Genomic DNA, 20,654 nt, shown 5'->3' on the forward strand with positions numbered 1-20,654 from the left:
TGTTTACCGGCGCGTCCTTCGTCCATGACGCGACCGTCCGAGAGATCGAATCGGTTTTCCGTTTCGCGAGAGAGGCGGCGAAGAAAGAGATTCGAGATCGCTTATCGGGAAGCGTTGGGGATAAAACGAATAAAGGGGGGATAAAGAAAAGTTGTACAACTTGTCCGTGGATTTATCACCTCTCCGCAATAACGTTCTCTTCCCCCCCTCCCCCCCGGTTTGTCCACGCTTCTCCGAATTGTAATTTCGTTAAAATCGTGAAAGGAATGTAAATTTTAATATTCGATCCTTTCGTTGCTCGTCTCTCAAAGTGGAAAACAAAGTAACTGGAAACGATGATCAACGGTGAAAAAGTTTTCTCATAATTCTTATGCAGTTCCGTAAACGATATTTCCCCGTGGACGATGAAAAGAATGGGTAACGTTGATCCGCTACGAGCTTCAATAATGCTCATTGTTGGTGGAATAATCGAGGAAATAATCGAGAGGAGGGGAAATTATCCGTCATTTGTTGGGAGCTTTTTCGCGCAGATTTCAATCGTATAGAACCGTTTATTGTTGAATAGAATGCATGGATTTTTATGTTAGTTAAAAACGTAATATCAAAAGATATTGTGTGTATATATTCATTGAAACAACAGACGTATTATCGCATTCACGAAAAATCGTGAAATTTTCGTTTAAATTTTCACGAAAAAAAGAGATTGAAAATTGTCACCAAAATCCATTCGAGAGATAGAGGAGAGCATCCCCTTAAAGCCACTTTTTGTTTTATTCCGATATCTCAATCGGTTGCCGAGATATAAGGATTCGAAGTTTCCATGATGTAAGAATTATAAATGAGTCCCGTTTGGGCTACGCGATTTCCAAGAATCGCGTTTGTCGTTTGTCTGGAATTTAAGAGATAGATCGGTGAGATGAGTGCGAGTGAGAGATCCGATGAAAATGACAAGGACGAGGATGGTAAGCGATTAAAAATTACCCTTCTCTTTACACGATGATATCTCAAGAACCGGGAAACGTATCAAGATGAATGAAAAATAGTTTTAAAGTGTAAAGTTCTGTGCTGCTAACGATCGTTCACTCGTTCAACGGAAGTTATTAATTTTAAAGTTACAGCGATTCAAATTTTTCGCAATTTTAATAAGGTTCATCTAATCGATCTTAGATGAATTGAAATGCTAAAAATTGTCCTTTTCTTTATACGGTGATATCTTGGCAACCGGAAGTCGTATTAAAATAAATTTAAAGATATTTTAAAGAGCAAAATTTTGCCCTTCTAACGATCGTTCATTTATTCACCGGAAGTTACTTATTTTTGAAATTACAGCGGTTCAAATTTTTGTTAATTTTAATAAATTATACGATAATCGTTTGTGGATATATTTTAATTGATGATTGAAAAAATGAATGATCGAAGAAAATACGTAATTAAGAATCCGCATTTCAATTATGCAAATGACATTAAGTCGAAAACAAGTAAAGGAAAACAAATAATTTATCTTCCTAATGAACGATCCATGTCGATGATACGATGTCGTGTTTAATAATTTTTATTCACTACGGATGTTCTTGATTAATTTTAAATTCGATTAAAATCGATTATAATTCGAACGTATCGTTATTTAACGAAAAACACGTGTGTTTATATGTACATAGAATAATTTATATCAATATCCAATGATCACACGCCAATCGAAATTGATACTGATGCCGGTATTAATTATTCCAAGACAAAAGGTACAAAACGAGAATTAATTATTCTCAATTTTCATAACGTGAAATAGATTCCAATAATAATTTAGCATTGTTGTTACGCCGACGTTAATAATTAAATATCCGTATATCCCTATACTTTAATACCTTTAATACATTTTTAACAATGCCGTCAAACGTAATAATACCTTGGCAAATATTACTTTCGAAATGGATTATCGTGGCGCGTTAAAAGCCCGCATAAAATTATCATACGCAAGTTGTTGTGATTTTACACCCGTACACATTGACAGACGCATTTCTAAAATCGTAAATTATCCTCAAACGGCTAAAAGGGGCTAAAAGGGATCGTTTAATGTATTAATAATAGGAAAATAACGAATAACAAATTATATCGCGTAATTTGCATTGTTTCAATGAATAAACGTCACTAGTTCCGTCGAAATATTATCATTTTATCGAACGAGAACAACGAGGATTATTCGAAAATAACGAAAATTGAAAAAAATTTTGCTTTTATCAATTTTTATCAATTCCACGTTTTTAATTGAATTCATCGATGTAATAATAATCGATGACCTCTCGATAAATTTTCAAAAATTATCTTCAATTTTAATCCATTTTGCCTGTCAATTAATAAGTTTTTATGTTTTCATATGATAAAATTTAAAAAAGAAAAAATTTTTTAAATTTAAAAAAAAAAATACACAAATTTAAAAAGATTTTAATTAGTCCTACCTAATAACGAAAATAATTAAAGCGGACACGTTGATCGATTCGTAATAATCGTAATGAATATTCTACAATGTACAGTGTATATATTATTCATGAACGGCCAAGACCAACGCAAAAAAGCAAATATAATTAATATATCTTCACGATGTCTAGCATGCACGAAAACGTTAATTAAAACGTTGACGAGCCGTGTAACGAGATGAATATCGGCTAATTAATTTGAAATCGCTTTCACAGTTGCACCTGTCGTCAAAGCGCCTAATCAGCTTCTGGGGGCACCTTTGAGCACGGACGTGCAGCTAGAATGCTACGTCGAGGCATTCCCAAACACAATTAATTACTGGGTAAAGAACCGACGGGGCTTAGAGGACGAGATGTTGCTCGAAGGGTAAGGTTACATCGGTTCTTTTCTAATCTTAAACCTCGATTCAGCATATACGTGGGAGCATTTCGATAAAATAGCTGGCAGAAAGAAAAAAAAAAAAACTTCATTGTTGTTGAATTGCAGACTCAAATACAACGTGAGGGAAGAACGATCCGGATACAAAGTTCTGATGTGGTTGTTAATCAAAGGATTTACCGAGCAGGACGTAGGCAGTTACAAATGTGTGTCGACCAATAGTCTTGGCAAAGCCGACGGCACTTTAAGGTTATACGGTAAGTTCCAAGTATTATTTTTGTATAGATTTGAATAGGTCTATGTTGATTAGAAATAATATAAATATAAATAAAATAAACTTTTCTGTTTATATATATATTTTTTTTTAAAAGATTGATTTTAAAAGCTAAAACAAATACAAAAGTTAATATGATAAAAGGTAAAATGATCACTTATTATATAGCCTATAATATTCGGTTATAAACAATTTAAATTTGCATAAGAAACTATTTCATTCTATTTCTATGATATTATTGCTTCATTTTGTTAGTTTCATTTTATTTCTTCAATTGTTTGTAAATAAATTTAACTTAACTTAATTTAACTTAACCTAAACAATCGATTTCAATTTTTGTATAACTTTTGTGTTTATTTTAACCTCTAAAAATCTACTAAAAATATCTCACAATATTAATACTTTATAAATGTAATTTAATATATTTCATTTATTTCAATTTCTCTCTCTCTCTCTCTCTCTCTCTCTCTCTCTCTCTCTCTCTCTCTCTCTCTCTCTCTCTCTCTCTCTCTCTCTCTCTCTCTCTCTCTCTCTTCGAATGATTTGAAAATTAAAATAATTTTAACGAAAATATCAATGTACATATATATCTATTTTCAGAAATTAAGATTGGTTTCGAAAGATCATCACGAAAGGATCACGTATCTATAATCGGCGGTAAGGTTTTTCTTTTCACGACGATGACTATTATGAAATAAATACGTAGCATGAAATAATATCGATTGTATCGTTCAGGTTTAGCCGAAGCGGCGCAAAGTTCAGGCGCCGGTAACAGCTTTAAAGGATTGTTCGAATGTTGGAAAAAGTTATCGCATTATTTATCGATGTGTCTGTTCATACCAGTGCTACTCTGGCCACGGTGAAGAAGGCATCCACTGTTGATCATCCACTGCCAAATTGACTGCCGGATATCTTTGTGCCAAAAGACAAGAAATAAAAGCAAGAATGTGAATATGTGTGTTTGAGCGTAATACAAATCAAAGAGAGAGTATTTGCAATTCTAAACGAAGAAAAGAAAATTCAAATTATTTGAATGTGTGTGTGAATGATGAGAGAAAGAGAGAGAGAGAGAGAATGTTGGAAAAAGTTATCGCATTATTTATCGATGTGTCTGTTCATATCAGTGCTACTCTGGCCGCGGTGAAGAAGGCATCCATCAACTGTTGATCACTGCCAAACTGACTGCCGGATAACTTTGTGCTAAAAAACAAGAAATAAAAGCAAGAATGTGAATATGTGTGTTTGAGCGTAATACAAATCAAAGAGAGAGTATTTGCAATTCTAAACGAAGAAAAGAAAATTCGAATTATTTGAATGTGTGTGTGAATGATGAGAGAGAGAGAGAGAGAGAGAGAGAGAGAGAGAGAGAGAGAGAGAGAGAGAATGGCGAACCAAAGAAAGAAAAAAAAATAAAACTTGGAGGTTCGTGTTCTCCACACATCTTCCTATTTCCCCCTTTCCTACTTCCAAATGTTGAAAACATTTTTAGATCAATGGATGTTGTCAATGTATGCGCCCATTTAGATTTGCAAATTCATTTTGCTAAGTGTCGATTTACAAAATCGATGGATCGATGGAAAGACGCACCGCAAAATAAATAATATTAAAAAAAAAAAATACAAGACTTGGAAACGCTGAAACAGCTTGGCCCTTCCTAATAATGCTTTAATGAAACGTTGATAATAAATACATTTCACAATCATCTTATCATTGGTATCAGCGTTGCGGATATTTAGACGTCAGGAAATTCGATGTTTCGAAATAAAAATATGCGATCGAACGTTGTATATATATTGTCTACAATTGCATATAACCTTATATCTCACTTCCTTTTCCTCATTTTATATTTTCCTCATAATAATTTTCATATATTTTCGAATAGGTATACATCTACCATATCACGACGAAGGTAAAATAGTTTTATAAGATCTTTATCTTAAAGTTTTATTTTGAAAAGGAAACTTTACAAGACTTTCTATGTATCAAAATAAAACTAAAAAAAATATAAAATAAAGGAATCAAAAATATTTTTAAACCCACTTTATTTCACGATAGATTCATGATAGATAGTACGATAAATTATTAAAAAAAAAATATTTTTTTAAATAGTACGATAAATTATTAAAAAAAAAATATTTTTTTAAAAAGAAATTTTTAATATTTATTTTATTTTAAATTATTGAAACCTGTGTATATTCTCATCTCAATTTTTAGAAATATGTACTTATCATGTGGCAGCACTTGCTTTGCACTTTTGATAAGTTATATTATTCGACATTATCAACTGAAGCTCAATATTCCCTACGAAAATTTGTTACACTTACCTTTAATCTCTAAAACATCAATTATCATGGCGTCTATATTTGATAATTCTTTTTCCATCTTCTAAGTCGTTGCAGCAATCATCTAATGATCTAATCACAAAAGAAAATAAAAAATTTAAAATAAATGTATCAAATGTATTTACAAAAATAGTTATATTGAAATAAAACAAGAAACTAAAATTTCATCTTCGAAACCTGTAATATGAATTATTTGCCAATCTAAATAAATCGATAAAAAAAAATAATTTAATTCAAAAGATTATCAACTATGATAATAAATATGTTACTAATTGAATATTATTATATAATAAAAAAATATATTTTTGGAAAATAAAATAAAATAAGTAAATATGCAAAAAAATTACACATGGCACGAAAAGAAACGACATCTAAATATCACAAATGTCAACACAATAATGAAATCTTACGTCGTTATGCCTATTAAATTTCAAATTGGAGAGGGAATAATTTGGCAACAAATCGTATAAACACGAATCACTAGAAAGATTGTGGTAAGAAATATTTTCAATAGTGAACATTTTTTTTTTTTAAATTTACACAAATGCATAAATATATAAATAAATAAAAAATGCGTCTTTATATTAAATATATTTAAATAATTTAATTCAATAAAATTGATCGTAATGAAAGACAATATTACATACCTATATCTACGAAATGAAGTTATATTTTCGATAAAAAAATTGTAGTTATGTGTCAAAATTTCTTACAAATATGTATGAAGAAAGATTAAATGCAAACGGCACGATAAACTATGTCTGATCGTTTGTAATTGTGATTTTTTCGAAATAATAAAAAATTTTACAATAAATTATCATTAAACAGTGAAGTATTAATTATAAAAAATTAACAATTGTCTATAAATTATATTAATAAAAATATCACGCACTTTTATCGATCCGAAAACTACACATCCTATCACGATTTTTAATAACTGAATAATGTCACATACTGATTGCTGTTTTCTTATTGGCTAAAGCAATAATACGATTCTTTTCTATTCAAAACGGAAAATAAAAATATTACATGATATGCTTTAATTATATATTTAATATATATAATAATTTAAAGAATAAAGGGAAATAAATTATATAAATAAATTTTAATATTTTATTTTTGTTATATGTTTAATATTATAGAAATCTATAAAAAACTTTATTACTATTAAATTTATATATTATGCAATATAATATAAAAATATATGATTTTATTTTTAAAAAAATAATCGAAAGAATAATAAATAAATTAATTTTAATATTTTTATCCTATTTTATTAAAAATATAACTATTCTATTTTATTAAAAATATAATAAAAATAAAATATTAAAATTAATTTATTTATTATTTTTTCAATTATTTTTTAATTATTTAAATATTATATATTTTTTTATTATTTAAATAATAAAATATAATTTGAAATATTTGGAAATAAAATAAATATATTGAAATTTTTCCATATTATGTGTATATATATATTATATATATAAATATAGTATAGTTAGAGCAAAATACAGTTATAATAAAGTACAGTTATAGTAAAGAAAATATATGCGTTCGGTGCGACATCTTGTTTACTTTACTACATCTTATGTAGTAGTGAGTTTAGTAGTGACTTTAGTGAATGTCGGAATCTTCATTTAATTGACGATATTTTTAAATTGAAAAAAAAGTTTTAAATAGCCGTATGTATATCTAACTATTTTATATTTATCTTCTTGCAATATTTTTAAAAAATATTTAACATTCTGAAAGAAATAGAAATATGAAATATTTAAAATCCTAACCTATAATTGTAATTCAAAAACGAAATTTTTAAAGAAAAATTAATATTATAGTTCAATTTTTTTAATATTATATATCATTATTATCATTATTAGTAAGTTATTTATATTTTTTATGTGATAGGATGACAATATTTATTTCAATTACCAATGGAGAATATAAACAAAGTGCAACTATTAGAATGGAAAAAACCAGACGAAGTAATGCAGTTACATCGTCTAAAAATGAAAAAACGTGCACTTCAAGCACGTATAAATAATACACGTATTAATAGAGAAAATTCAAGATTAGGATCTACTCAAAAAACAATTGAGAATAAGCAAAATATTGAATCTAATGAATGTGTAGGTCAAAAGAGAAAAAATCCTTTTGCTAAGGATGAAATAAAAAATAAAAAATTGAATGTAACAGCTCCAGAATTGGAAACTAGTGATGATAACACATTATTTGAATTATTAAAACTTAAAACTCCTAAAAAAAATAAAATTGAAAATTTAATGCTTGATTGTCCTTTAACATTCAGTAATGCATTTCTGCAATTGGAAACAAATAAGAATATTCTGGATTCAGAAATTCCAAAAGGAGAAAAATATATTCCAATGGATTGGACTTTAAAAACTAAAATGAGATTTATGTCCCCAAAACCATTTCCATGGAATTGTAAATTGAAAACTAGCGAAGAAGCATCAGGTACTACTGGTTTTGTAAGATGTTTAGATATTAGCGAACAAGATTCAACTTTAGATACTAGTCCAAATGCAAGGTATTTTTTATAATATTTTTTATAATATTTTGTATATTTTAATTTAATAGAAAAGACAGATCAATTGATTAAAATATCTATTGAACAGATTACACAGATGTTGTTTAATATGGCAACATCCTTCATTACCATGGCTAGAATTATTTCCTCGCTCTGCTGGCAAAGTGAGTGCAAATTTAACAAGTAATACAACAATAGTAAACAATATAGCCATCAAAGAAGCTTTATATAAAGAATGGAGTGAAAGTTTTAGATCTCTTTTTCATTTATTAAGAGCACGGCAATGTCCATATTTTTATGTGTGTGCAAACAATTTTACTGTGTTATTTCGTGCTGCTGGAATATGTGGAATTTCTGAAGCTCATGCACTTTTAACACCTACAACACGTGGTTTTAGAGAATCTCTGAAACAAGAAGGTATATATATATATTAATATAATATATATTACTAATATATATTATATATATATATATAATATTAAAAAAATTTCATATTATTTTATTATCTTTTTATAGAAATTGAATATACAATGCCTTTGAAAAAAGATTCTAAACGACGATCAGATACAATTGATTCAGGATGTGATACTGTGGATTCAACATTGTCAAATGCATCAAACTTTACTGAGAATGAAAATCCTGATGATGAAGAAGATCAAACACAAGATGAATGGTTGGAAAGTTTAGGAGTTGAAAATTCTGAAATTCGTAAAATTAATAATTCTCAGGTAATTTTCAAATACATGCAATTTTGTTTTAATATATTATTTATAAATATATAATTTTATTGCAGGCAAGAATAACATTAGAAAAACAAATTGAAATAGATAATATGAAACAATCTCTTATTTTTGTAAAAGGTGTTGATGCACAAGCTTTATTTAATTTTTTAATTAATTGTAAATCTGCTATTACAACAAGTGGTCCTTTGGCAGGTGTGCCTCCAACTCTCCTCTCACCAGTGGCTTTTCATGGTGCAACTTTAAAACCAATTAAGGTATTATATTTTATTATTTAATATTTATATTTATAAAAATAATAATAAATAAATAATATAAATATTTATAATAATGTAACATAAATTGAAAGTTATTTTCATTTTTAAAGGTTAAAGAAAGTACAGTTCGTGTTGATAAAGAAAGATATTTTTCTTTGGAATTAAAAGGACCACTTTTGCCTCATGTGTTGCCTTCTCTTTGTTTTTTAATGAAATCTAGCCAACTAGAACAATATTCTGCCAGTTGTGCACAGTTAGGTTCGACAACTTCATTTTCAGCAATGAAACAGAAATTTGGTACATATATATTTTTTTTTTTTTTTTTAAATAATGATTATTTTGTATAGTACAAATATTATATAAAGAACTAACAATTTTTTTTTTTTACAGAACAAACGGAATCCAAAAATGTACCAATTCCAGAATATGTTTTTGGCAAAGAAAATTTGAGCGATTGTGGATTTAATAGTGAATTATTAAAACATTTTTGTAGTCCTGATCCAGCCTATGTTCAAATTATAGAAAATATTAAATTTTCAAATAATTTGTACACATGGTCTTGACAAATAATTGTTAATGTTAAAAGCAGAGCTTAATCAGTTATGCTTAAATTTTAATTTAAGAAAAAGAAATATTTTGTATTTTTACTTTTGTAAATAATTTTAAATGTTATGATAATATAATTTATTGTCAAATTAATTATTAATTTATATAAATATTAAATAATATTAATTCAAATGAATATAATTGATTTTATTTTAAGATTAAAAATTAATATTAATTTTAACGAATAATAAAAATATTTAACGAATTAATAAAAATTATGAAAATGCCTTATCATAATTATCATGTGTAATTATAATAATACCATTTTTTATTGATATTAAATTTTATATATTGACTAAAATAATGATAAAATATAAATTATAAATAAAAATTATAATATTAATATATTTATTTTTCTAAAAATTGTTTATTTAAAGAAATTTAATCAGTTGTGCAATAAATATTTGAAAGCTAATTAAAGAAATTTTTATTTAATCTATTTTTAAATATGTATTAACATTTATCTATAATTATTTAAATTAACTATAAAAATTATATAATTTTTGTAGATAACATATATATATGTTATTTTAATCTTTTAAATTACTATAACCTTTTAAGTATTCCATACAAATTGAATTTTTTTTCTATGTAAAATATTTTTTAATAACAAAATATTATAATTTTTAAAAAAATTGTTCTTATTTTCTATTTTATTTTTTTTATTTTCCTTATTTATTTCTTTAATTTCATAGAACAAACTAGATTTATAAATATATTCATAATAATAATAATTCATTAGAGACAAATTTTCGAACGGGGGCGCGACGAAGGTGGGGTTCATGGATGGACTACCCCTAAAAATAACGAATCGATATTCGCTCGCTGCCCCCGAATTGGTCGCCCGGTCACCTCGAGCGTGAACAATCAATTATATATTGTAATAAGGTATTGTTTTATTTATTTTTCCATATCAATTTAATTCCATAATTAATTTAATATATAAATATAAAAATATCTCTTCCCTATTTGCCGATAAAATTCAAGTTTCTCTCATTTAATTTCAATTTTATATCATATTCAAGATTTCAAATTTGATGAAAGAGATTTTTTTTTTTTTAAAAATTGTATTGATACGTGAATCTAGATATAGGAATTGAATACGACTATTATAATTTACGCATACGTATGTGTAGACTCGCATCAAATATGAGCGTCTACATAAATGTGATGATTACGTCAGTGCCCATTGCAGTCAGTGTTCATCGTATTGCGATATTCTTTAACGAGCAGTTATATGTTCCAAGGTCTTTTATACGAGTTTACTTTTTGAATCGAATAATGCATCGATAATATTGCCCTCGAGGACTTTTGTTGAGAAACGAATATTCGTATATATATACCAAAAATCTTCTTTGCCATCCATTTGAAAATTGCCTTTTCCTTTTTCCAATTTCCAAAGTCGAATTTCTTTACGATAGCATCGTAATCTTATCAAACAACTAAAAACATTTTAAATCCTTGAAAATTGATAATGAAAAAAAAAAAAAAAAAAAAGGGAATATGATACACATATAAAAATAAATAAAATATAATCAATTTTGAATATCAGCCAAAATGAAAAATTTTATAATCATTCCATTTTTAAAAAAATACTATGATTTGTATTTACGATGATTTACGATATTTTACAATAATTCGTTCGAAATTACTAATAAAGAGGTCGTGAAATGTAACATGTGGGATAAAATTTTTCTCGAGAGTGAAACAACAAGCTCGAATCTGAAATACGAAAAAAAAAAAAAAAAAGCATGGTTAGGGCGGTGTAGAGAGGCAGAGGGGAAAGTCCCTTCTCGCGAACGTCCGATCGAGGCCTGCCGAGAAGCAACCCTCGTACATAGGAGGGTTCAGGGTGGATAAAGCTGCTGGATACGTAGGGGGTAAGGGACTCGCGCGAGGGGAGGGGGCCACGGGCGGGGGAGGAAGAATGTACGGTCGCGTTGGTGTTGCGCGTGTTTTACACTGAACCGAACGAAGCTAGTAGAACGGCGAAAGAGAAACAAACTTCGGCCTGACGCGTTGCGCGGGACAAGGATGGAGATACGGACAAAGAGAGAGAAGTACGCGGAGGAACGAGGAGCGAGGTAGACGATAAAAGTGCGCGTAGAAACGAGACAGAGGTGAGAAAGGTACGCGGGAGCGCAAGAGCGAGAGAGTACGAGCGAGAACGATAGAAGGATCGCGATATGAGAGAAGAAAGAGAGAGAGAGAGAGAGAGAGAGAGAGAGAGTCTCTCTCTCCCCATGATGTACGTATACATCCTGGTCCCTTATTCCCTGTACGTGCAAAGGGGGTTTCGAGAGGCTAGCAACGGTGGAGCCACGACAACGAGCTACAACCACGACGGCGAACACGACTACTACGACACCGCGTGGGGGTTGCACGAAGACCCCCTGGTGGGGTTCTGGCTGCCGACCCCACAGTCCCCCGCTGGAAATGATATCAGTCGCGACTCGGTCGAGGGAGCCCCAGCACGTGCCGTGCCCCTCGCAGAGTGAGCCCAATAGCTTGCTCGATACCACACTTGGTGTACGTTCCTCGCGTACGCTTTTTTTCGTCCGCGATCCGGTGTTCTCGCTCGAAATTTCTTATTTCGGGGAACGAACGAAATAAGGGTGTATGTAACACACATACGGTGGTTGTGGAAAAAAGGAACAAGTGGAAAACTTGCCAAGGTGTATTTTAACCTTACCTTCCTTCTTGGACCGTGGTCGCCCGATTGATCTCCTGCTGCTGATATTTTTAATCTCGCGAGACTTGAATCCGTCTTTTAACTTTTTATCGTCAAAGGTGAGTGAATACGAAGAAAATAGAATTTATGGTTAGGATATAGCTGTCCTCGGGAAACGATCTTTACGCTTTTTTCTTTTTGCTCAGTATCGTTGCATTTCTAATTTAAGACTTGTTCGACAAATCGCTAAATATAGTTGCATTTTGACAGCGATCTTTTGATCAATTATCGATTCGAATCGGTGAAAGAACTTTTCACAAGGGTGAAATGACATTGTCGATTAAGTATTTGCACTGACTCGATCGAGTTTAAGACTTCGTACGACATCTGTAGGCTAAGTTAGAATTGTAACAGTTTGTACCTTTTCCTCTTTCTGTTTACCATAACCCACCGTACATTGGAACGGTGCGATGATTCTATTAACTTGTTCCTAATAGCTTCATGAAGCGAATGGTCGTAGCTGATCATATAATTGACTGCGAATGCACTTGTACGACATCTACGATATGTCCTGTTAAAGCTGCAACTCCTTTCTTTCGTTTCTCGAAGTTGATATCGAAGATCGTGTCGTTGCAATTTTGTCTTGAAATAATAAAATTCGCGAAGGGAAAATACACGCCAGATTACATTTAAATATATATTTTATTACTTAAACTTCTTAAATTAATTTAATCAATCGTAACGATAGACCCTCGATGTTTCTATTTTTGTAGAATAACAATCTCGAAATAGATTTCGATACCTCGATTTTTAAAGCGTTAAAATTGTTTCGATTATTTTCTAGTATTCGATTTATTTATTTCTCTCGTGTACTGGTCGTATCGAGATCAACTCGAAAATGATTGTTCGATTTGTCGGTGCTAAGAACAGAAGATTTTTTAATAAAAAGGACAGTCGTATTAATGCTTCTATATCTGTGCACACGTTCTCGAGACGCGACGACAAGGCGCGGGTATTAATAGAGTCGACGTTAGGACGGGGCACACGGTTTAAACCGACTCTTTGCTCTCTTGATCTTCAGCGTTCTAGAGCGCTCTAACCAGCCACGGGAGATCTTGTGCATTCTTGGATACCTTAGTCACGCGAATCAGTGACCTCGATACGTAATTTCAAATAAACCATAATGAATAAGTATTGTCATAAACGCGTAATACTCTGAATTTTATGAAATTGAATATTTTCGATTGCTTAACAGTTGTCGACCGCTTTTATAAATGTGTATAGGTTAAGATGATAAATTTTGAATAAGCAATATTTTGTTGATTTAAAACATAAATATTTTTTTTATTTGACGAAAATGTAACGTTTATTATAATATTTTAATATTAGCAAAATACAAAAGTGATACGAAAATAATTCGTTAGTGAAAATTTCTGCTTCTGTTCACGCTGTTATTTTCGTAACTCGTTGAGTGGATAGTTTTAGTATGTTTATTATACTTGTACGAGGATACAGATGGTACATCGAATATAGTCACAAGCTATTCGAATGTGAATGAAATTTTCCTTGAAATATCGTAGTAATCGTTTCCATTAATAATTTTATTTCATAAGCAATTGCTGATAAAAAATTATTTTTATCACTTAAATCGTTTTTTTATAAAAATATAAAATCTAACGTAGAACAACCTAACCTAAATCCAACGTTCGAAATTTAAATTTAATTCTTATAATTTTAAGCAAGAAACATTACTTTTATACCTGTTTAATAATGTCTCGATAACTTTATCTTTATAAATGTGTATCTAAAATGATTACATACACCTGATATCAATTGTTTTTTTTATCATAGTGTTTTATATATATCGAATTATTAACGAAATGTTTCGGTATATGATTAAAATTGTAAAATTAAAGATTATATTATTAGAAATGGACAAATTACGATTATAATATCTTAAATAAATGTAAATTTATAAAAACAAGTTGAATTTTGTTATTAAGCTATTTTCTTTTTATATGCACCTATTTGCTACGTAATCAATGCACATATTAAATATACCATACCTGTTTTTCAAGAATAATTCTAAGTCTTCAATGTTTCATCTTGATGAATGTTTGTTTCACTTGTATCTTTACCTTATTTAAATAAAGATTATCTAATTAATTTATATAGCACAAATCATATAATATAAATTATATATCTAATCGTATATAAGAATATAAGTATCATAAATTTGACATTATTTGATAATATGCAAATATTATTTTGATATTATTTTAATATATTTCATATAATGTTAGAATTTGAAGTATAATAAATTATATTTCAAATTATATAATAAAAAAAATTTATTTTCAAAAACTAAAAAATAATCTTAAATAATTTTCGCGTGATTGTAACTCGTTGAACTTTTATATCATTTAAAATTAATAATAATAGATATTAAATATATACATTTTAATGATATTGATGTTTTATGTTTTTGATGAATAACTAAGAATATTTGGTATTTATTAATCACAGATTTTAGCCTTGTGAAATTTTTATCTTTGTTTTTTTTTTACATATGAAAATATCTCGACAATAAAATTTATCTTAAATTGATATTAAATAACTTTTACTTTTTATCAGTTTTATCATATTTTTGGAACGAAGAAAAAAATAATTAAATTTTTTCATTAGTGACAATTTGTCTATTTACGATATATCGTATAAATATATTTAATTTTCAAATGTTCAATTTAAAATTTGAATCGTATAACAAATAAATCGTATTTAATTTTATTATTTTATTAATTATAATTTTAATAATGCTTCTTTTTTTATTTATTTTCCACACAAAAAATACTAGTAAAGAATTAAATCCCTATGACATTATATTGTTACTTCACACTTCTTAGTATCTTTTTCTTCGTGGTTGGAACAAGATGTGTATGTATATGTGTGTGTTTTGTGTGTATGTGTATGTGTATCTCTTTTCTCTCTTTTTCTGTCGCCAAAAAGAAACATGTTTAAAATTTTCTCCCAGCAAGAACACGACCATCCTCGATCGCGCAGAGGGGGCCGTTTTCTCTCTGTAGACGGTTGTCGATTTTCGTGGTCCCCCCTCGTGTGACGTAGCCAGCTTCGAAACGAAAGGGAAAAAAGGGTGCGACACACGAGCCTAGCCCCTTGGCAAATGCGTGACGGGGTCCACCAACGAAATTATGGATCGGACCTAGCCATGCACGTCTGCGCATGACCACCGCTAGATCGCTCTGCCCTTCTTCAGCCCACTTTCCACTACATTCCCGTGTATCCATACATCTAACTGTGCATCCTCCCTATGACCACGTATTTCACTAGCCTAGCTTTCTTCCCCTAGTTCCATTTTATTTCACGCGATATAAATAACAACGTTACGCCGGATATCGTATTGCGATCGTATTTAAATTGTGAGTTTCTCTATTTGATAATTTCGCAATGTCTTTTTATTCTTTTCTGTTTTTACTCGATTCAAATATATATATATAATTTCATTTCGCTTCTCGCGATCGTTGTAAGTTTTTCTTCTTTTTCTATTATTTTTTTTTATTGTGAAATTATACATAATTATAATTCCATTTTAATTTTTCTTATCACGATATTAAATTATTTTAAATAAAATTTTCTATCTTACTACTACATTTGATAATTTTATAATTTTTTTTTTCATAATTTAATAAGAAGATATATAATTTTATTTCACTTTTTGCGATCACTGTTCTTCGATTTCTTCTACTTTTTTTATCCTGACTTTAAACATAATTTTAACATAATTTTTCTTATCATACTGTTAAATGTTTCTTTATTTTAATATTCTCTTCATTTGATTAAGAGAATTCATAATTTTTTTCGTTCCTTTTATCTGATAAAACGAAAATATGTAACCTCACTTTATTTTTTATGATCCTCTTCTTTTCTTCTTGTATTTTTTTTTTTTCTTATTTTATGTAATTCTGATTTTTATGTAATACTTTCTTTCTGCTATTGAGTGTATTTCTTATATTTTAAATACAATTTTATTTAAATTTCTTTGAAGATCTTGTATATCTTCTATTTCTAAATTTTTTCTTCATAGAATCGATTTTTTTTTTTTTATTTTATTTTACAATTACACAATCGAATCCTTGTTTTTTCCTTTCGACTTTGTATCCTCGACAATAAATGATTTTTTATTTTTATACTCATTCGTATGCAGTGTATATGCGTGAAAATGTATGTAACTCGAAATAATATTTGAATAAATATACAAGTAATATTCTGCCACATCGATTAACTTAAAGAGAAAATTAGCAAAATAATTTTTTTAGTTTCATTAAATGGAATTAATTAATAATAAAATTACGAATTTAAATAAATTTTTGAACAATTATTCCAATTTCAACAATGCAATGAAAATTTTTTCTTTCTTTTTCTCTTTATCAATTTAAATGTCTTCGTAATAAATACTAATTACAATAGTGGTAATAAATTATTCTTGATTTTAATTATCGTTCATGAACTTCGTGAAGTTTGTGAACGCTTAAACTGCACGAATATCACGTGACACGAGTGTTTATATACCAACATTGTTAGACTTTGTCACATCGCGTGTACAACAATAAGAAGCAAACTATTATATAAATATCTCGACACAAAGGATTCGAATAATTGCGTGGAACGTGTGAAATGAATTGATGTTTCAATGTCAGTATCAATGTACAAGTATGATTCAATTATGATGTAACACTTATAAACACACTGTTGAAATATTCTCCTTGTATTGATTGTGAATTACAGTCGTTGCTCGTTTCGATGTGTACTTTCTCGAAGATATCTGTATCTTGAAATTTTCAAAATAATTAATATACAAACGTTATGCAAATTTATTATGTGAATATATCCATTCATAACTTTACGTGTTGAATAAAATTTTGACCAGATTCTTTTTTCATATTGCTCAAAATAACTAACATGAAACAATCGTTAATCAATGAAGGTAAATATTAAACATATAAAATAATATTGACGAATATAAATACGTTACTTATGAACATATCCATTTAATTAATAAATCAATAATTAATTGACAAAATTTTATACAATACTTTATTATTGACATCGTTAACGAACCATTAATTTTTTCAGACAGATTTTTCCTGATAATATAATACCGCTAAAAATAATTTACAAGATCATTGAATGTACATTTTTTTTTATCAATCAATAGATAAAATTCTGAAAAAGTTTCGTGCGAATTAATACGGATTCTTTGTTCTACAGGGAACACTGGACACGTCACAATAATGGGTGAAAAGACATTCAACCTTACGTGGAACAATCACCTAGCCAACTTGTCTGGATTATTCGAAGGATTGTACAAAAGTGGTTCCTTGACAGATACAACGTTAGCTTGTCAAGATGGAATGTTGAGGGCGCATAGATTGGTCTTGGCCGCGTGTAGTCCTTACTTCGAAAGAGTCTTCAAAGAACATTACGGTGAACAGCCAATTCTTATTTTAAAAGGTAAGCCAGCTAAAAACATGTGACATTTTGTCATTGACAAAAATTTTTTAATCGTGAAACTCGATAATATAATTCGATATAATAATTTAAAAAAAATAACAAATTTATAAAGTGTATCTAATTAACGCAATTTGTATCGGGCAGGTGTGGCAGTCGAAGAGATGGAATGTCTTCTGGACTTCATGTATCGCGGTTCGATCGACGTTGCCGAGGAGCATTTGCCCTCCTTGATCAAGACCGCGACGGATTTAGAGATCCGTGGCCTTTCCGGTGATCAGAGAAACCAAGAGAACAGTCGCAGCCCTTACACGAGGGTCGAGACGAGGATGCAACGGTGTCACATAGAAGCGAGGGTTCACACGACAGAGTATATGAAGGAGCCGTCCGTGATTCCATTCTTACCGAAACAGTCTTCCATAGAGTCGTTAGAGGATCACATCAAGGTGGAAGAGATCGAGGTGGAAGACGATCCAATGGTGATCGACGGCCACGAGGATGCGTTCGACGAACCGTTGCATACCTCTGACACGCAAATCGTAAGCTGTGATCGAAGGATATTAATCAAAATTGCTTAAATTAGTTTGAGAAATCAATTTGACAATTTGTTAAAAACATAATAATACATAATTCCCTCGTTTCAGAGACGTATGCCGCCTCCTATGTACAAACGAGAGACGAGGTTCAAAGGTCAGAAAAGAGTCTCCGTGGGACGTTCGACGAGGAACAATGATATATTGGAGTATAGATCGAAGGATCGGGTCATTTCGAAGGAAGATTCGACGAGGGAGAGTTACGAGGATTCGAGTGCGGTTAAATGCGAGTCGAATTTTAATAACGCTTCCTCAGATCCTACGGTACCGGATATACAGATGAACGACGACTTACAAGAACGAGATGAGAGTCTGGTACGATAAGATGATCACGATTGGAATTCATTCTCATCGGTATTTTAATTATTCGTTGGTCTAATTTTGGCCGATCGATATTTACAATCAGGCAGGATGCGATATTGTGAATAAATTGATTGTGATAATAATTGGAAATTAATCCGTGTAAATCATATTGTTGAAAATGACTTATGAGTAAATTCAAAAATTTTTTTATTATTCAAATCTTTTGTTTGACAAATCAATTAAATTAATATTAAACAATTAAATTAATTGATTTATTAAAGTTGGATAAGTTTAAAGGATAAAATGATTTTTGAATTATGCAAATCATTTTCAGAGAATTTGATTTATATTGATTAGCCTCTGAATCCTTCAATTGTTGTGTACGTTCTTGTAAGTTCAAAATCATTCTCTATTGAAAACGATTTTTCTTCATCATGACACTATTTTATTTTCAGGATTCTTCGAAGAGTATGGACGATAATTCGAGATTAAGTGTGAAGAAAAAGGGCGATATATCTACGAAGAGATCAGTATTGAACGAAGGGAAAGAGACGAGGCCGATACAAACCAAGTCTGAAAAAGCTCAGTATAAACCTTTTTCTTGCGATCTTTGCACTTTGGCCTTTACGAGAGCTTCTCATCTGGCTAGACACAGAAGGGTTCACACAGGTGAACGACCTTTTGCCTGTAGTATTTGTCCACGAATGTTTGCTAGGCAGGACAAGTTGAAGCAGCATTTGGACTCGCATTTACAATGGCCAAAGAGAAAGAATAACTTGTCGAGTTCCAGTTGTCAGTCGGTTTCCTCTGTACCTGGTAAAGCAAAAAGGGGTAGACCGAGAAAGGTTAGACATGTATTTTCATAACATTTGTATCAATATAATCAATCATTTGTAAATGTTTTCACGAATGATCCTAATTTTTCTTCAATTTTTTTTTATCCTTTTTCATTATTATGAATTGGAAAACATTAATGTAATAAAATTTATCATTATCATTTGTAGAAAAGGAAAATTAATTTAGATTTAGATAATAATGCAAATATTCGTTACAGGTAAATTTAGAACAGTCAGCCATGGAAGAAATTTTAAAATTTGGAGAATTTAGTTCTTTGTTAAACAAATCACATTCTGCGAATTCAGCAGAGAAGAATGAAGATTTAGCATCCATTGAAAATGAAGGGAAACTCAAGGAACAAGAAGAAGACATAGTGGAAGAAGGAAATGAGAATAAAGATAAAGATGCGAATAAGGACAAAGACAATTATGGGTGTCAGGTAGAAAACGGTCAAGATATCGTTTAAATAATTTCTCATTTCTTTTCGTATTTCTATAAAAAATATTTTTCTATGGGTAAGAAATCGTAATATGGTTAAAGAGTGATGAAAATTATCGAGCTTCTCGATCAACGATACGAATCAGGTACTTTTCTCGTTTTTTCTTTGTCCAAATAACTTTTAACAAGGAGGGGCAAATTAATTAGAAATTTCATATTATATATACCATGGGATTAATTAGTTGAAAAGTTAATTAGTTAAAAAGTTTTAAGTGCAATAATTTTTCTAATTCTTTATGTTTATTTTTTTTTCAAAGAAAATTCGTATTTTTTAATCTAGTAAATTAATAAGATCGTAAATTGGTTAAAAGTTACATTTCATATTTATATAACTAAGATAAATACGCAACGATACATTAGAAACATTTCACTATATACAATTATGCTAATTAGGTATTATATCATTTCGAAACTTAAATGGAATGAAATTGTTGCGAAATAATTGTTACTCTTATATGAAATTTCAACATTTGTTTTACTTTCGTTCTTTTACTTTCGTTATTATAATACTTCGTCGAAATAATTGAGATAATAACGAGATTTAATTCATACAAATAAAAACATGTAGGTATTTGGATTATCAATTCAATATGAAAAAAAATTCAATTA

General features: G+C 29.5%; 3 protein-coding genes and 2 long non-coding RNA genes across 12 annotated transcripts in view; 3 read left to right on the top strand and 2 right to left on the bottom strand.

The window, feature by feature from the left end:
* LOC726017 (lachesin) overlaps positions 1–4,913 on the top strand; it is a 79,193-nt gene extending 74,280 nt beyond the window's left edge. For all 3 annotated transcript variants that reach the window (XM_026443445.1, XM_026443446.1, XM_026443447.1), the window contains 4 exons: positions 2,688–2,838; positions 2,959–3,107; positions 3,725–3,781; positions 3,860–4,913. In XM_026443445.1, the coding sequence (XP_026299230.1) occupies positions 2,688–2,838; positions 2,959–3,107; positions 3,725–3,781; positions 3,860–3,987 (485 nt within the window). In that variant the 3' untranslated portion in view covers positions 3,988–4,913. The remainder of the gene's footprint in view (positions 1–2,687; positions 2,839–2,958; positions 3,108–3,724; positions 3,782–3,859) is intronic.
* LOC107965079 lies at positions 4,225–6,459 on the bottom strand. Of its 2 annotated transcripts, none has more exons than XR_001704544.1 (3): positions 6,359–6,459; positions 5,449–5,538; positions 4,225–4,324 (listed from the first exon to the last, which is right to left on the bottom strand). It is a non-coding gene; the product is annotated as an uncharacterized LOC107965079 (long non-coding RNA). The 2 variants fall into 2 exon arrangements; XR_001704543.2 differs by lacking the exon at positions 6,359–6,459 and adding an exon at positions 6,114–6,324.
* Positions 6,460–7,023: 564 nt separating this feature from the next.
* LOC410194 (protein downstream neighbor of son homolog) lies at positions 7,024–9,684 on the top strand. The gene is made up of 7 exons (XM_393677.7): positions 7,024–7,151; positions 7,375–8,014; positions 8,103–8,431; positions 8,531–8,742; positions 8,808–9,011; positions 9,122–9,308; positions 9,402–9,684. Exons 2-7 carry the CDS (start codon positions 7,401–7,403, stop codon positions 9,572–9,574), a joined length of 1,719 nt encoding a protein of 572 aa, XP_393677.3. The 5' UTR covers positions 7,024–7,151; positions 7,375–7,400; the 3' UTR covers positions 9,575–9,684.
* Positions 9,685–10,623: 939 nt separating this feature from the next.
* LOC102655241 lies at positions 10,624–14,144 on the bottom strand. Its single transcript, XR_003305519.1, has 2 exons — positions 12,310–14,144; positions 10,624–11,059 (listed from the first exon to the last, which is right to left on the bottom strand). It is a non-coding gene; the product is annotated as an uncharacterized LOC102655241 (long non-coding RNA).
* LOC100576963 (zinc finger and BTB domain-containing protein 14) lies at positions 12,163–20,081 on the top strand. 5 transcript variants are annotated; one of them, XM_003250762.4, is made up of 6 exons: positions 12,163–12,407; positions 17,575–17,817; positions 17,962–18,353; positions 18,459–18,722; positions 19,166–19,555; positions 19,765–20,081. In XM_003250762.4, exons 2-6 carry the CDS (start codon positions 17,598–17,600, stop codon positions 20,011–20,013), a joined length of 1,515 nt encoding a protein of 504 aa, XP_003250810.2. In that variant the 5' UTR covers positions 12,163–12,407; positions 17,575–17,597; the 3' UTR covers positions 20,014–20,081. The 5 variants fall into 5 exon arrangements, with proteins under 5 accessions (XP_003250810.2, XP_006566222.2, XP_026299228.1 ...); XM_006566159.3 differs by lacking the exon at positions 12,163–12,407 and adding an exon at positions 15,117–15,725; XM_026443443.1 differs by lacking the exon at positions 12,163–12,407 and adding an exon at positions 16,974–16,998.
* The last annotated feature ends 573 nt before the right edge of the window (positions 20,082–20,654 follow it).

This window comes from Apis mellifera, linkage group LG10 (genome assembly GCF_003254395.2).
Source record: "Apis mellifera strain DH4 linkage group LG10, Amel_HAv3.1, whole genome shotgun sequence".
NCBI classification, from domain to species: domain Eukaryota; kingdom Metazoa; phylum Arthropoda; class Insecta; order Hymenoptera; family Apidae; genus Apis; species Apis mellifera.